Source organism: Oncorhynchus masou, chromosome 12, assembly GCF_036934945.1.
Source record: "Oncorhynchus masou masou isolate Uvic2021 chromosome 12, UVic_Omas_1.1, whole genome shotgun sequence".
NCBI classification, from domain to species: domain Eukaryota; kingdom Metazoa; phylum Chordata; class Actinopteri; order Salmoniformes; family Salmonidae; genus Oncorhynchus; species Oncorhynchus masou.
In genome coordinates, this window is record NC_088223.1 from 49,129,339 (window position 1) to 49,147,453 (window position 18,115).

At 43.8% G+C, this 18,115-nt stretch overlaps 2 protein-coding genes across 2 annotated transcripts in view; both read right to left on the reverse strand.

The window, feature by feature from the left end:
* Nucleotides 1–12: 12 nt before the first annotated feature.
* LOC135550257 (FERM domain-containing protein 7-like) lies at nt 13–12,310 on the reverse strand. The gene is given in 13 exon segments (XM_064980886.1): nt 13–1,701; nt 1,704–1,793; nt 6,376–6,451; nt 6,634–6,702; nt 6,799–6,962; nt 7,133–7,228; nt 7,474–7,621; nt 7,839–7,953; nt 8,090–8,187; nt 8,354–8,432; nt 10,156–10,198; nt 11,359–11,463; nt 12,170–12,310. Coding segments are annotated over 13 exon segments (2,235 nt in total). The 3' UTR covers nt 13–690.
* Nucleotides 12,311–14,449: 2,139 nt separating this feature from the next.
* Nucleotides 14,450–18,115, reverse strand: part of chm (CHM Rab escort protein) — a 36,782-nt gene continuing 33,116 nt past the window's right edge. Inside the window, exons 14-15 of the mRNA XM_064980887.1 lie at nt 15,777–15,934; nt 14,450–15,506 (exon numbers count right to left, since the gene is read on the reverse strand). Of these exons, the coding sequence (XP_064836959.1) occupies nt 15,240–15,506; nt 15,777–15,934 (425 nt within the window). The 3' untranslated portion in view covers nt 14,450–15,239. The remainder of the gene's footprint in view (nt 15,507–15,776; nt 15,935–18,115) is intronic.

An 18,115-nucleotide genomic window follows, 5' to 3' on the forward strand; every position in this document is an offset into this window, starting at 1 on the left:
TTTATTGAATGTATCAGTATTCCATGAAAATACATTGAATTGCATCAGTATCTTTCAACGGCAGAATGGTGGACAAGTCTACAGTATTCCCATTTTGTTTCTGTAGACGGTCCACTTCCTGTTATGTGCAGCTAAGTAGTGCATAGAAAGTCCTTATTCTTTCCACAGTCCTTGCAGTCTTTGAAACCACATTTTCAAAAGGCTTGTTTCATTAGGAAAATTCCAATAACAGTTGGAGTTCCTTAGACTGTTGACAGTGAGGTGAGACCAGTACAGTAGCCTATAAGGTACATCAAAATCCAGCACTGAAATGAAAAAGACTCGGAAGAGGGGCTGTTTTGTCTTTCATCCGAGTACTCATCTTATGTGGTGGAAGTAATTACATTTTTAATGTAAAGTCTATTCCCAAAAAAATGTGAATTGTCTGACGGTTTCTTCAAGGCATATTTATGAAGTCAGGTCCATCAGTTTGGTGTGTCTCTCATGCCTTCATCTTCAAATATGACCAGTGACCGGAACCATCGGGGCCTGTGAGAATGACTCTGAAGACTGGGGGTATGGTCACAAAAACCCTTTTTAGAGATTTATCGGGTCAGGAGGACCTCTCATTGTGACCACAGGCCCACCAAAGAGAATAAGCTGTGATTGGCTAGGGATAGCGCCAGTACAAATACTAACACTCTGATTGGCTCATGACCGCTTTGTTGCTGCACTGCCTTCAGGGTCACTTAAGTTAAAGGAGTCTTCCTCCCCCTCGTCCAGCTGCAGACTACCAGATGAAATGCGCATCCGAGCCAGGGGGCCAGAGCGCACCAGTTTACCTAGCCCTGGGCAGTAGTATGGGAACATGACGTCTGAGTCACTGAGGCTGATCTCTCCACTCCCTGTCCTGCTCCCGGCCCCGAGCACGCACACAGAGGCGGGCCGTTCAGGCATGGGGGACAGGTTAAGAGGGAGGTGTGTTGGGCGTGCAGGCGAGTGTCGGCGTGATAGGTGAGGGTAGTGACCTAGAGGGCGGAACTCTGCTGCTGGGGCAGAGGGCCGGAGGACCTTCACATCAGACTGGCTCCAGGAGCGCTTGGGCAGGCCTGCCTGGTAGCTGGAGTCATCACTGAAGTGGCCTGCCGTCTCCTCTCTGCCAAATTCCCTCCGACCAGCACCACAACCAGCCAGAGTGGCAGCATACAGCCCCGGAGCAATAGCCATGCTTGGAGGCACGTTGTAGCGATGACGCTGGCGCCGCAGACCGGGAGACAAGGATGAGGGGTTGGAGAAACTGGAGGACCGGATGAACTCGTCCAGGAGGGCGGCCTGGGGAGCAGGCCTTGGGCCGTAGTAAGACAGAGGCAGTGGGGCTGGAGCGTGGTCCAAGGAGAAAGAGGAGCAGCCAGACATGTAGGCCTGAGCAGAGAGGGGCAGAATGGGGTGCAGCTCCAGGCAGGGGTAGGGGTAAAGGTGGGAGTGAGGGCTGGGGTAGAGCAGGACCAGCTGCTGTGTATTGGCCAGCAGTCGGCCCCTCTGAGGCCCCTCAGCCACACTGCTGCTGCGGTTGAAGCTCTGGGTGGCCCTCTCACTGTGGCACCGCAGCCCCTTGGGCCCCTGTAGCGCTGTGGGCCCTGGCTCAGCCCCAGAGAAGGAAGAGGAGCGGGACTGGCCGAAGGCAGAAGTGTGTGCAGAGTGGAGCGGGGGCCCTCCAGATCCATAGTGGTGAACAGCACCTCCACAGCAGACTGACTGCGCTTCCCACCCGGGGCACAGTCGGGATGGGGGAACCCACAGGTCTGCTCATACACCTGGAACACACACACACCCTGATATCACTGACAGCAGGTGTGTAACTTTCACCATTGTACATGACCCTCCCCCCCATTCATTTTTTTCTAAATGTCCCCCCAAATTGTATTTATCACAGTGTGATACAAAACGCGGCGCCGGTGTGCTTTAGGACCATGCAGACGCCTTATAGCGTTGGGAAGGCTGTTTTCCGGCACAGCGAGATGAACAGAAGCAGCTGCTTTCTGTTGAGCTTTTTCTCTGAGTTCCATAAGAAAGCAGAGCAGAAACTGTCTACTCCTTAGTTGATTGATCTAGCTGGCAAGGTAACTGCTGTTTGAAAAATTATTTGCTCCCAGTGCTGAGCGAGTGGTGCGAGTGGTGTAACTGATATGTTATGTTAGCTAATGTTTAATACCCTCTCGACTGAAGTGAATGAACTACTAGCAGCTAGTTAGCTTTCTAGTAGCTAGTGGCTACCACAGCCAGTTCAGCTTTAGCTAGCCTCTAGCCATCTGTCAGGTGGCAGTATTTAACAGCTGTTGTGTGTATGGAAATGTTTTGTAGCCTTTGTTTTGTCCCGTTTCAACAGAAGTCAGTTTGATGTTGTACCATTAGCTAGAGCTAGCCAAAAGTGAACTAACTTTAGCTACTATTTTGGCCTCAATCACACTACACCTGAATCAATGAAACCAGCAGCCAGTCGATTGAAGACTAATATTCTGATGTTGTTTCAGAGCAATGTGAGTTTTTATTAGTCACCATAGCAATGTAACATTATTGATCTGTCAGTTATCCTAGCTCATTCCCTACTTTTTACACTGACACGTGATAAACAGCTCTACAGGCAACATTGTCATAGTGCAGTCAGTACACAACACTATGCTCATCATGTCTTAGCAGAATCAGATGGTGACAGGTGTCCCTGCAGCTTATGTGAATTTTGAGGTATAGTGAATGGATGAAAAGTTCCATCTTGAGTTGATGGGTATTCTGGCTACAGTCTGGGATCTGTGAATAATGGTAATTTCAATTATTGAACGGTTGATTCTATTCTTGGATAATATAATGTATAAATGTACACCAAGGTAATTATTTGTGCAGGATCAGATGGTGACAGGGGTTTCATCAGGGTCAAGCAGCCAGGGAAGACCAGTCTGTGACAGGGCAGAGGTGAACTTTGCAGATACAACACTTTATTCTCTCAGTGCAGTAAACACTGGACAAGCCAGAAGCTTCAAAGATTGAAACTATTTTAAGGCAGTCTGACAGACCTTAAAGTTGATATCCAAACTGTATCAAGGGTTGATAGAGGCTTTTCCCGATGACACAAAACATGTCAAAGAAAAATGTGAGGAAGACCTGGGAGACGCTACTGATGATGAACGGATATAGATGTTAGAATGCCCAATCATGTATAATCTCAGACATAAATTACTGCAGTTTTTTGACCATCCAGTGAATCTGAATATCATGCATGTCATTATTCTGCTGGGGGTCTAAAACACAAAAGGGGACATATTTGCAGTCTTGTGAAGGCTGACTGAATTCTGGCAAAGAGTAAATTCTTTAATCTCAGCATGTCTACAGATTCTCACTGTTTTGGTTTCCTTATAAATGTGGATACTGGGGACTGTTATCAGAAGAAACTGTGTAATCTAGAATTTATAGAGGCTAAGAAATACAAACACCATTAATTGGAAGGCTGGTTATCCTCCCACAATGGATGGAAGAAATGCCAAGTTATGTATCGCTAGATTTGATTTATTACATGATTAAGGGTATACTATGCAACTTTCATAAGGTCTGGATGCCTTATACGGAATACTGTACAACAAAAGGAGTCTGTATTGAAAACATGCCCACGTCAGGGGAGATAACTATTTAGGCAATCCCAAGGTGCTGGGCTGCTCAGTCCTGGCCCTGGGGGTCTGCCGTACTGTTGGTTGTAGAGGTCGACCGATTAATCGGAATAGCCGATTAATTAGGGCCGATTTCAAGTTTTCATAACAATCGGAAATCGGTATTTTTGGACAGCAATTATTTTTTACTAGGCAAGTCAGTTAAGAACACATTCTTATTTTCAATGACGGCGTAGGAATGGTGGGTTAACTGCCTTGTACAGGGGCAGAACAACGGAGTTTTACCTTGTCAGCTCAGGGATTCAATCTTGCAACCTTACGGTTAACTAGTCCAATGCTCTAACCACCTGCTTTACATTGCACTCCACGAGGAGCCTGCCTGTTACGCGAATGCAGTAAGCCAAGGTAAGTTGCTAGCTAGCATTAAACTTATCTTATAAACAATCAATCAATCAATCAATCAATCATAATCACTAGTTATAACTACACTTGGTTGGTTGATAGTACTAGTTTATCTAGCGTGTCCTGCGTTGAATATAATCGATGCGGTGCGCATTCGTGAAAAAGGACTGTCGTTGCTCCAACGTGTACCTAACCATAAACATCAATGCCTTTCTTAAAATCAATACACAGAAGTATTTAATTTTAAACCTGCATATTTAGCTAAAAGAAAGGTTAGCAGGCAATATTAACCAGGTGAAATTGTGTCACTTCTCTTGTGTTCATTGCACGCAGAGTCAGGGTATATGCAGTTTGGGCCGCCTGGCTCATTTGCCAGAATTTTACGGAATTATGACATAACATTGAAGGTTGTGCAATGTTACAGCAATATTTAGACTTAGAGTTACCACCCGTTTGATAAAATACGTAACGGTTCCATATTTCACTGAAAGAGTAAACATTTTGTTTTCGAAATGATAGTTTCGGGATTCGACCATATTAATGACCTAAGTCTTGTATTTCTGTGTGTTATGTTATAATTAAGTTTATGATTTGATAGAGCAGTCTGACTGAGCGATGGTATGCACCAGCAGGCTCGTAAGCATTCATTCAAACAGCACTTTCGTGCGTTTGCCAGCAGCTCTTCGCTATGCTTCAAGCATTGAGCTGTTTATGACTTCAAGCCTATCAACTCCCGAGATGAGGCTGGTGTAACCGATGTGAAATGGCTAGCTAGTTAGCGGGGTGCGCGCCAATAGCGTTTCAAACGTCACTCGCTCTGAGACTTGGAGTAGTTGTTCCCCTTGCTCTGCATGGGTAATGCTGGGAGTGAGACCGAGTCAAGACTGAGACCGGGAGGGGGACATGGGTTCCGAGACCAGAAAAATGCGGTGCAGGTCATACTGTTCTTCACATTACCGTCTCTGGTAAACACACATTATATCAAATAAAATCTATGTTAGTTAGCGAGCCAGCCAGCTAACATTAGCTAGCGAACAGTACGATTTAACTAGATAGAAAGTAGTTTAACAAAATTTGAAATGTATAATATCTGAAAATGTAGCTAGGTAGACTCTCTTACCTGTAAACATGGATGAATGCTTCTCCCTCTCTGCCACAGATGCCATGGTTGCCCTTAGTTTTGAAGATGTAATCTGGAGACAGGTGTTTCATAGAACAGCCTGTATGTTCTCTTTTTGACTCCCTCCGCATATTTGAACCTTCGACCTACTAAGCTATTTTCCTCTACTTCCACCGGGCATTCCACAGATTTCAAAGCTCTGACCTCCAGAAAGTGGAGGGCAACACTTTTGCAGTTATTTGTGCTATCTTTCATAAAATTCCACTTTAGAAATCATTACCTACACATACTGAGCAGACCTTTGTTATAGACAGAAGCATGCTACATAGCAGACCAACCCAAACTCATCTCTCGGCATGTCCAGCGCAGCCATTATCTCAGCCCATAATGGCTAGCGAGAAGGTTCCTGACTTTTTCTGTGGCTAAACCAACTAGGCTCCTAATTTAACAATTTGATTTGTTTTTACAGATAGCATACAAGTTTGTTATTAATGCGCATGAAAGTTCACATTTTTCAGAAGACATTTTATGCCAAAAATGTCTGATGGTGTCAATGTTGACAGCATCAACATTGATTTGGCTCACTTATACTTTGCATTGGCAAGATGGTGAAACCCATTCAGAAGTAGAGTACACAAAGTGCTGCTTGCTTGATGGTACATATAATCATAAATGATTTATTTGGCCATAGAGTACGAGGCATGCGGACCAATTTAAGGGAATGGAGGTGGCGTGAAGTCTAACACATTGCAAGAAAATTCAGCTTCAGCAAGAACAGGAGTCCATTTGCACCTTGAGACACAGGAATGCATTTAGAACAGAGACTGGCACTGAGCCGGAGGTTTGAAACGCATACAGGAGGAACTGAACTGTGAGACACCTAGTTCTGTCATCTCAAAAGAGCATGCCTAAGGATATGTGGTCATACTACAACCTTACCTCATATTCCAAACCTCCGTTGTCAAAACAAACTGACCAACAAAAAAAATGCAGAAGTGAGCCGTTGGGATTGACTCACATGAAATCTCCTATTGCACTTGTGCATTTACAAGTTTGGTTTAGAGCACATGCAATTAGTCTAATTGTTTATCAATCAAATCGCAATTGATTTAAAGTATCTTTCACTCGGTCAACACCCTTTAAATTCTGTTTTGAATAACAATACAACAAAGAAATCAACATGCAACAAAGAAATCCATATAACAGAAGGCACTGTACCTGTTTGGAGACATCAGTGAGGAGGTCAGGAGAGGACCTACACTGTCTGTTATCATAGTGGGCCTTGTAGAACTTCCTGGAACGTAGAGGTTTAGAAAGACAAGGGTTTATTGCTTGGCTTAACCATATTCAAACAATGCAAACCTTTCTTTCTGGACTTAAAAACATCTTCAATGAAGATTCTCCATTAAGATTGCTTTTCAGTCCAGAACTAGGCTTAATCTGTGTTCGGGAAACATCCCCAATAAGTGTTGTAACCTTTCAAAAGGCAGGTTCTTCCTCCCCCCTCTCCTGACACAGTCCAATAGTTGTTTCTGGGTCCTACCACTAGAGAGAGGGGTAGCACAGTGTTATCAAACTGAGTAAACGGTAAAGGCTTTTTACAAATGAATAAATTCCCCCTTACGTATCTAGTGGTCTGACCTGTATCTGAAGCAGGAGCCTTTACTGTAGAGGAAGGACTTGTGTCGGGACTTGGGCTCCTCAGAGAGACGGAAGAAGGCATGGTACTCTACACACGTCTTCCAGAAGGCCTTACACACATCGCGGCTGGCCATGGCTAGCTCTACCGTGTCCTTACGAGAGGGCTGACCAAACACACACACACAATTAATAGAGGTAATTTCTGTGGAAATAAAGCAGCATGTTGTTTGAATAAAACCACATGTAACCAACAAACAGACAAACACCTGGTAACTAATTAAATCCTGTTTGACCACTCAGTCACACTTAACATCTCAAACTAAAAAAAACTCACCACAATCTTAGCATGGAGTTTAATCAAAAAATGCTTTCTTTTAAAACTCAGTTTGCGGATTGAGGCCCAGCTGAAAGTGTTTATCTTGGTGTTGCCCTGGGAGAAGAGAGAAACAAACTGACAAGCAGTCCAAATGTAAACCTCTGTAATAAATACTTCTCTCTTGGTTCTGTTTACTTCTTGGCATATCTGTTTCCAGCGCCTGTCTCTCTAAAAAAAGACATAGTCCACACTGTACAATCCACTGTAATAGCATGCAAGAACATAGTATATTATACATGCCCTATGAACAACTCCTGTACATCTCATTAAGAGGTCTTTGTGACGAGCCCAGCCATTACCTGGAAGACCAACACTCCAGAGTGTGTGATGGCCAGATTGATCTTGGTGCCCTCTCCATCATTGGCAGCCTGTGGGCGGATCCCGTACATGTCCAGCTTCCGAGCCACCTCCAGCAGCTGGCTGTCTGCCTCACCTGGTGTCTGGCCCCTGGAACACACGCAACACCAGCAACAGCCTACATTCACCTAACCACCAAACCCCCTGTCACCTCAACACGATGCGACAGTCACCTCACCGCCAGAACCATCACGCCTTCACGCCTGAGTCATTAATTACTTCAGTGAGCAGTGTAGGCCCTATTCTGCCCCCTCCCAGCTACCAGAGAGCCCCAGGCCTCTGACCCTTGAGCCCGGGAGGTATCTACCTGTGCCTCTTGTGGAAGCGCAGGATCTTCTTGTGGAGGCACTCCTGGTTGGGTACGTAGTTCTTGGTCTCTAGATGTTGCAAGTCAAGTTCCTCCTCGTAGTCACCTAGCTCTGCTACAAGTGTAAGGAAAGAGTGGAGACATCACCACAAACACAAGCCACTATTATGATAAAACTGTAGTTCAATTGTAATCATGATCATATTATGTGGCTTTACTCTTCAACGGCAAACCCCAGGGGTTCTACTTACACTGCAGTAAATGTGAGACGAGGAGAGCAGCACTGTTATCATTGCAAGTAAGACTCCCATTGGACAAATCCTGTTTAATCTGCAATGCAAACAGGTACCTGCAAGAGGGAACTTGAATAAGCTTGAATTTGTCTTGAATAAGCATCATGTCTCTCTGTACCAAATAAGTTTGCTTAGTCAAGAGGTCCAAACCATTTGTATAGCTGGGGCAAATGTCAATTGGCACAACCTTTTTCAACAGAAGAACAAGAGAGAGTGACCTACCTGGTCAGTTCTTTCTGCAGCTGCCCTGGGTCTGGGGGGAAGAACTTCACTATGAAGCGGAACGTTGGATCCCTGGTGTCTGTAGGAGAGAGGAACAATATCCTTGATGCTCATTCCCCATTGTTTTAGTACGACAGATAGCAGAATTCACAAGCCTTTGCATAAATTACAGTTGAAGTCAGAAGTTTACATACACTTAGGTTGGAGTCATTAAAACTAGTTTTTCAACCACTCCACAAATTTCTTGTTTACAAACTATAGTTTTGGCAAGTCGGTTAGGACATCTACTTTGTGCATGACACAAGTCATTTTTCCAACAATTGTTTACAGACAGATTATTACACTTAGAACTCACTGTATCACAATTCCAGTGGGTCAGAAGTTTACATACATTTAGTTGACTGTGCCTTTAAACTGCATGAAAAATTCCAGAAAATGATGTCATGGCTTTAGAAGCTTCTGATAGGCTAATTGACATCATTTGAGTCAATTGGAGGTGTACCTGTGGATGTATTTCAATGCCTACCTTCAAACTCAGTGCCTCTGCTTGACATCATGGGAAAATCAAAAGACATCAGCCAAGAAATTGTATACCTCCACAAGTCTGGATCATCATTGGGAGCAATTTCCAAACGCCTGAATGTAACACGTTCATCTGTACAAAGTACGCAAGTATAAATACCATGGGACCACGCAGCCGTCATACCGCTCAGGAAAGAGGCGCATTCTGTCTTCTAGAGATGGACGTACTTTGGTGCGAAAAGTGCAAATCAATCCCAGATCAACAGTAAAGGGCCTTGTGAAGATGCTGGAGGAAACAGGTACAAAAGTATCTATATCCACAGTGAAACGAGTCCTATGTCGACATAACATGAAAGGTCGCTCAGCAAGGAAGAAGCCACTGCTCCAAAACCGCCATAAAAAAGTCAGACTACGGTTTGCAACTGCACATGGGGACAAAGAGTGTACTTTTTGGAGAAATGTCCTCTGGTCTGCTGAAACAAAAATAGAACTGTTTGGCCATAATGACCATCGTTATGTTTGGAGGAAAAAAGGAGAGGATTGCAAGTCGAAGAACACCATCCCTACCGTGAAGCACGGGGGTGGCAGCATCATGTTGTGGGGGTGCTTTGCTGCAGGAGGGACTGGTGCACTTCACAAAATAGGTGGCATCATGAGGAGGAGAATTATGTGGATATATTGAAGCAACATCTCAAGACATCAGTCAGGAAGATGACGCTTGGTCGCAAATGGGTCTTCCAAATGGACAATGACCACAAGCATACCTCCAAAATTGTGTCAAAATGGCTTAAGGATAACAAAGTCAAGGTATTGGAGTGGCCATCACAAAGCCCTGACCTCAATCCTATAGAAAATTTGTGGGCAGAACTGAAAAAGCATGTGTGAGCAAGGAGGCCTACAAACCTGACTACGTTACACCAGCTCTGTCAGGAGGAATGGGACAAAATTCACCCAATTTATTGCGGGAAACTTGTGGAAGGCTACCCGAAACGTTTGACCCAAGTTAAACAATTTAAAGGTAATGCTACCAAATACTAATTGAGTGTATGTAAACTTCTGACCCACTGGGAATCTGATGAAAGAAATGAAAGCTGAAATAAATAATTCTCCCTACTATTATTCTGACATTTCACATTCTTAAAATAAAGTGGTGATCCTAACCATCCTTAAAAAATGTTTTTTTACTTGGATTCAATGTCAGGAATTGTGACAAAATGAGTTTAAATGTATTTGGCTAAGGTGTATGTAAACTTCCGACTTCAACTGTACCTGCAACTTACTTTTGACTTGCTTGGCCAGGGGCTTTAGCAGTTCCAACCACATCTGGGATTAGAAATACAGATCAGATTAGCATCCAAAGCTTGGAGTGACATCATTTAGTGTACCTTCTTTGTTCACACTTTATTTGGATATTCCATCTGTAGATGCTCGACGGATGGTCATAATATCAACAAACTATCTGTTGATAAGCAACTGCTTGCTAGCGTTAGCAAAGTGACTGAAAGTCTATGGATATCTGCTAGGATGTTAGTTAGCATTGGTTTGCAAAACGACCTCGAAATTCCTTCATACTAGACAGAGAGACATAAGAATGTTATCCACAAGTTCATCTGACTCTGGGGAAGTACATCAAGAGCCTCATTGCCAAAATTCCCAAGTATCCCTTTAGGGTTAGGATAAGGTTTAAGGTTAGGGTTAGGATAAGGTTTAAGGTTAGGGTTAGGATACGGTTTAAGGTTAGGGCCAGTGGTGGAAAAAGTGCTCAATTGTCATGCTTGAGTAAAAGTTAAGATACGTTAATAGAAAATGACTCAAGTAAAAGTGAGTCACCCAGTAAAATACTACTTGAGTAAGTATAAAAATATTTGGTTTTAAATATACTTAAGTATCAAAAGTAAATGAAATTGCTAAAATGTACTTAAGTATCAAAAAGTAAAAGTATAAACCATTTCAAATTCCTTATATTAAGCAAACCATTTTTTTATTTTTTATTGACGGACAGCCAGGGGCACACTCCAACACTCAGACATATTTACAAACAAAGCATTTGTGTTTGAGTCCGTCAGATCAGAGGCAGTAGAGATGACCAGGGATGTTCTCTCAATAAGTGTGTGAATTTGACCATTTTCCTGTCAAAATGTAATTGAGTACTTTTGGGTGTCAGGGAAAATGTATGGAGTAAAAAGTACATTATTTTCTTTAGGAATGTAGTGAAGTAAAAGTTGGCAAAAATATAAATAGCAAAGTAAAGTACAGATACCTAAAAAAAGAAGAGTTAAGTAGTACTTTAAAGTATTTTTACTTAGGTACTTTACACCACTGGTTAGGGCAAGAGTTAGTATAGTCAGTTGAAATGTTAGTGATAGTCTGTAAGCATCTACAGATGGAGAATCCAAATCATGTGTTACTCACTCTTCTTTTCATCCCTTAGTCGAACCTACATTTGAGTTACAGTACAGTATGTGTTCTACTGAATGACTTACATAACTGCCACACTGGTGACGGAACTCAAGGCCAAAATACTCTTTTTCCAACAGCTTCAGGTGCCCACATACTTTGTTGTAGAAATCATTTCCAAGGATCCTTTGCTGTAAACAGTAAATACGAAAGTTATACTTTGAAGTGTTCATTTGGCATTTTCTTCACAAAAATAACAGCGTAGAGTAATTCAGCTTACACGGATCACAACCAGATCTGAATCGTTATTTATTTCCCCAACTAAGCTGTGTGAAGATGAGGAGTTTTGACATGACTTGACCATGCATATCACTGCAGAATAAAGAAAGAGTCAAATGATGAGAGGTAGGCTGGAACGAATGAAGGCACTTTATGTTCAATATCCCAAGGGGATGAGGAAATCGGGCCACCTGAGACACTTTAAAACCCTGCTAACTCAAAGCTGCCCTGCAGTCATTCACATCCGTCTGTACTGGACCACTCAGCAACCTCTTCTTTGGTCCACTTATTGTCCCTTCACTCATGACATAGATGCACAAAATGCCCCATGGCTTGGATGGAAAAATACTGCATGCGGTCAACAGGGATAATGGGGTTTTAAAAGGAAGTGAAATGCATTGCCAACAGAGTACAATTGGAAGAAGAATCTATTTATTTAACTGTAATAATAAAAATGATAACGTCTGAATATACTTCTGTTTACAATAAGCAGAGGTATTTCCGTTGACAAACACATAAGGCAGTGACTGTCTTTTGGCCCGTGTGTAAATCGATGAATACTTGTGACTTCTGGTCACAAGTTGACTGGAATATAGTTATGAAAAATACACCTCTCACCTCAACCTCAAATATGCTCTCACTGTCATCCAAGAAGATGACCCGCAGTTTGAATGTGCCCTCCCTTTGTTTCTTGCGAACCACAACGGCTCTCGACTCTTGAGTTCGGTTCGGCTCGTGTCCACCTTGGCTCTCGGTCATCCTCACCCACTCGTCACGAGCAAAACACACTGACACAAAACAGCAGAACTGATGACATTTTGTCAGGCCCATCTTACAAACACTTTCTCAGGGAGTACAGGTGCTCGAAGCGTTTTTTTTTGTGTTGTCAAAATATGACTGAATAACTCAAATGTAAGTTTGATGGAATCATGGAAACTATTTGGACTCCACTAAAAAGGTATTTCAACAAAATGTTTTACATACCCTTTTCTCTTCTGTGGGTTTCATCATCCCCTCAATGATCCATCCTCACCAAATTCCAAGCAACATCGTTCAAAACCCACTATGAAGAGGGGAACCATCCTCTCTATCCTCTCCTCACTAACATCTCCAGGCACAGCTCCAAATAGATGGCTGCTCTTTGGAAAAGGTTGCGCAAGCATTAAATGTGTGTGTGTGAGATTACTGCAGTGATGCAAGGTCAGGTGGTCACTGGTAGCATCATCAGGAGCTCTCTGGAAAAAAAGTAAGATACAGTACCGTAGAACGCCACTAGATGTCAGTGAGTGCATTTAACATGACCGCCATGTTCACTCAGGACTGTGAACTAGCTGGGACAGGTCTTTACAAAACAACAAATCTGATTGAAGGTCTACCCTCTATTCTATATAATATTTTACTGGAGAGTAACATTCTAAAGAACCTGTTGTATTTTTCAAAGGCAGAATGGCTAATGATTAATAGTACAAATGAGATCATTCACTCGATTGGAGATCATTCACTAGGTAGTGACAATGCAAATAAACAAGTTAAGAATGTGAAAAACAGTCTTTTGCAAGCCATTGAGGCATAATTCATTACTGTACAGGGTTTGTATAGTAATTTCACTGATTAGGGTGTTCACCAATGATCATGTTTGAAACAAGTTCAGAATGTTTGAATTCCTAAGAAACTCTTCTGCAGCATTCCACAGAAAAGGACGTCTGATGTAAATTATCTTTGAAGAAATCTACAGAAAACATTTCCTGTAACAAAAAGATCTACAGTGCATAAGAGCACATTCTCTGCCGTCTCTATGAGTCTGCCCCCCCATAGAGTGAGTGAAATCTGCCCCGCTAGGTGTCTAGCCTGTGGCTCTCTTTACCCTTTTGCATTTTAATGTCACGACTCTCCATGCAGAAAATTGATTCCCAATGATACCATTGAGAGGCTGGTTCACTAAGTGGAGAAAAACAAGAACAATGAGTCTACAAACACTAAATGGTGACACTAAATGAGGAAAATATCCCGGAAATACAAGCGATTATTAAGTGGGAACTATGTTTGAATGAGGATATGTCAGTTTGATTTGATGCCCTGCTCTAAAAGGTCTTTGACTGCCGTAACAGATGAGGGTGACATTGCAGTGTTTGTTGATGTTACGGAGGAGACAGTGAGGCCTGCTACTCTCTATAGCCTTCAGGGCCAGATATCCAGCACAAAAGCCATACATTGTCTCCAGGAATAGTCAGGTATGTGACACTAAACTAAGCAAACAGAACATATACCGTAAGAAAAAAACTACTACTATATTCCTACTCTAGACGTAGCTTGATAATCCTCCCCTCAATGAGGTTGTTTTTAGTTTTATCCTCTCCTCCAATAAGAGCATATTTGCCAGCTCTTAATGACCCAGCCATGTGTTTTACAGTAATTCATCTCCCTTGAATCTGTAAATACTCTCAACAGAGCGGAGATCAAATTACGGCAAAACAAAGCCCCGTGAGCAGAGCATTCACAGGCGTAATGAGCCATCTGTTCTGTCACGCCACCACAAAACAAATGTCATCAAACCCTTCGCTCTCTACCTTCCCTTTCTCGCTCCTCTCTCACCTCCCTTTCTTTCCAGGTAAACTGTGGCGCTTTGTTTGTTCTGGAAGCAGGAACACCCTGCTAACGTGAGTGTGTCTTGCTCCGCCGACAGCTGCAGCCACATCACACATTGTTACAGATGTATCAGATTTTTTTTCCCGAACGGAAATTGGCTCACACCTGTCAAAGCCACAGAGCTGGGGCGTGTCATTGGAGCGCTCCGTCTGCTGCTGTTGCCTCTGTTCTGTTACCTCTCCTCTTCCAATTCAGTTGGAAACTGATCTCCAACTTCACTGTAAATGACTTTGTAAAACGAGATACAGGAGCCGTTGTTCGGTAGCACTTTAATGGTTGTCAACCTTTTAAAAGGGATAGTGACAGCGACAATACACATGAGAGAACAGAGTTGAAATACTTAAGCACATTAAAAGAGACGTGGGGTTCGAGTACAATTGGATGGCGCAGCAGTGTGTGTGAAAACATGCAAGTTGCGTTGCGAGGCTATCCCTGCCCAGTGTTTCGGGGGGGTTCTTATTGAGGATGAGGCGTCTCATACTTCCTGTAAGGCCTTAAAAACGCCCAGAAAACCCATTCCAGACATACACAAGAGGCGGGAAACAAAACAGCATCACGTCCTCTCTGGCTGAGCGAAACTCTTAACGTGAGTGCAAAAAGGAAAAAAAGGCAACCATTTCTTTGGGCTCTACGGAAGAGACCCTGATTAAGAACACACATCACAATGCAATGGCTTTTTAGAAAGAACAGTCCCCCCCCACACTCAGAAGAACCTTTACATCAACCTCAGGTGAGAGGAAAAATACAGTGAGCAGGCTGCTATATAGTGCCCAGTAAAGAAATGACTCCATTAATATACTGTGCATATCAATGTAAATACTGTATATATGTATATATATATATATAAAATGTCTCTGCAGGTGACCACATCAAGGATGGTGATGATCCCTCTAAGGCTTTCTGGGGATGAGAACGCTATGTGGTTACCAAGACCACAGAGTCCAGCTATGCCTTCAGAGGAGTGCTGACTGACTGCTGTGCATGCCAGGACACTGAGGCAGAAGGCAGCAGTCTGTTTGTACACGGAGGGGGGTGTGTGGGGCTATTCATCGCTGGTGGGGCTCGGCTCAGCCCCAGTTTCCGGTGTTACGGAGTCTCCCGCCCCCTTCGTTTCTCCCACTGCTTCCTTTCCCTCCTGCCTCCCAGCGCTCTCTCCTCCTTGGGCACCAGCACCCTCTGCTGGTGCAGCCTCCTCAAAGCCCGGGCCCTCCCCCTGGGGCCCATCCCCATCGTAGATGATGTCCTCGGGGTTGGGGGCCGGGGGGCAGAACTCCTCATCAGGGAGAAGCTGGCGGAACACTGCCTCGGCCTGGAGAGAGAGAGATGACAGACGACGCCGAACACACACAACAAAGACAGGTGAGGACAACTCAATCTGCGCCATCAGCCCCATTGGACAGTACACTTCCAGGCTAGTGACGCAAGTCATCGTTCAACAATTATTTGCTCAATTTTTAACAATGATAAACGTTAAAGAACGCAATTCTTACAAGTTTAGCGTGACAGTAAAAAAAATGTGTATATATATCTATATATCTATATATATATATCTATATATATCTAGGACATTTTCACTTACCAGTTTGATGGAGTGGTCACTGCCCAGGGCGGTATCAGGGCTGGCACACACATGTACGTTACTGGGCAGGTCATAGCTGCTCCTGTCCACAGCAGAGGTGTCCCTCATGTTGAAGTACAGGGCCCACAGCACCGTCGGTCCCCTGCTCTCCTCCTCTCCTGGATGGGGGAAGGACCGGCGTCATGAATGTAATGCAGTGTTCAGATTTCTACGGAGAGCCGTGCACGGACAGAAGTCGCACTGAAGATCAACGGAGGAATCATCTGACATTAGTTGAAATGTTTCAGAAACATATGATGTATGTTACCGCTATACGGATGCAGCTCATGTCTGCCGGTGAAACAAATTCCCTAGATAACAGGGTATTTAGTAACAGTAAGTTACCAAACAATTGAATCATTAACTCAATTCATATTTTCGGGTAGAAATGCTCAGCCATAATGGTGCCAATTTAGTCGTGTAGGAATATATCCGTCGTGTGTTTGAGAAGAGACGGGAACTTAACAGGCTCCTTTCAACACAGCTTATCTGTGGGGAAGCATGATTCCTGTTTAATGGGGTGACATTTGGTTTGCCGACAAGGCACATGGGAAAGTGTTTCTTGACACTCTTTGATCGGTCCGTGAGTGAGACTTGAAGCGGTCAAACAAAAAAACGAGAGAGGATGATTTAGAGCTGCGAGAAGAGGCTCCTGCTTTTCAAAGTGTAAAAACCGTCATTCTGTATCATTACCCTTTAAAATGTAAGGGACCAAAAAAAAAAAAAGGTACCCAAAGAAAGAGAGGGAAAAAGGTGTCAGTCTGAAATGTCAGTGTGGTCATTACCAAAATGTCACACAATTATAATATGTGTTACTTTTCCTGCCTTGGGTAGCAGAGTGATTTAGTTAATTTGGTGAGCAGCAGAGGTGTGGCACCATCAACGTGACGACACTTCAAAAGGCCATCCAACCTCAACATACACCCCTTGTCCATCCACACATCCTCTCCATACACCCAACCTCAACATACACCCCTTGTCCATCCACACATCCTCTCCATACACCCAACCTCAGCATACGCCCCAGTCCATCCACACATCCTCTCCATACACCCAACCTCAACATACGCCCCTGTCCATCCACACATTCTCCATACACCTGACCACATACACCCAACCTCAACATACACCCCTGTCCATCCACACATCTTCTCCATACACACACCTGACCACATACACCAACAACGACGCCTACACACCTGACCAAATACACACATCTAACCAAATACACACCAACACAAACAACGACGACGCCTACACACACCTGACCAAATACACAAACAACGACACCTACACCTACACACACACACACACACCAAATATCTGACCAAGATGGCCACCTACACACACACACACACACACACACACACACACCTAGGAAACTATGCAATTTTTTGTTTTTTACGTGTTATTTCTTACATTGGTACCCCAGGTCATCTTAGGTTTCATTACATACAGTCGAGAAGAACTACTGAATATAAGATCAGCGTCAACTCACCATCAGTACGACCATGAATATGACTTTCGCGAAGCGGATCCTGTGTTCTGCCTTTCAACCAGGACAACGGAATGAATCCCAGCCGGCGACCCAAAAAAACGACTTCGTAAAAGAGGGAAACGAGGCGGTCTTCTGGTCAGACTACGTAGACGGGCACATCGTGCCCCACTTCCTAGCATTCTTCTCGCCAATGTCCAGTCTCTTGACAACAAGGTTGATGAAATCCGAGCAAGGGTAGCATTCCAGAGGGACATCAGAGACTGTAACGTTCTTTGCTTTACGGAAACATGGCTCACTGGAGAGACGCTCTCGGTGGCGGTGCAGCCAGCGGGTTTCTCCACGCATCGCGACGACAGAAACAAACACCTTTCTGGAAAGAAGAGGGGCGGGGGCGTATGCCTTATGGCTAACGAGACGTGGTGTGATCACAGAAACATACAGGAACTCAAATCCTTCTGTTCACCTGATTTAGAATTCCTCACAATCAAATGTCGACCACATTATCTACCAAGAGAATTTTCTTCGATTATAATCACAGCCGTATATATTCCCCCCCCCCAAGCAGACACATTGATGGCTCTGAACAAACTTTATTTGACTCTTTGCAAACTGGAATCTATACATCCTGAGGCTGCATTCATTGTAGCTGGGGATTTTAACAAGGCTAATCTGAAAACAAGACTCCCTAAAATGTATCAGCAAATCGATTGCGCCACCAGGGCTGGCAAAACCTTGGATCACTGTTATTCTAACTTCCGCGACGCATATAAGGCCCTGCCCCGCCCCCCTTTCGGAAAAGCTG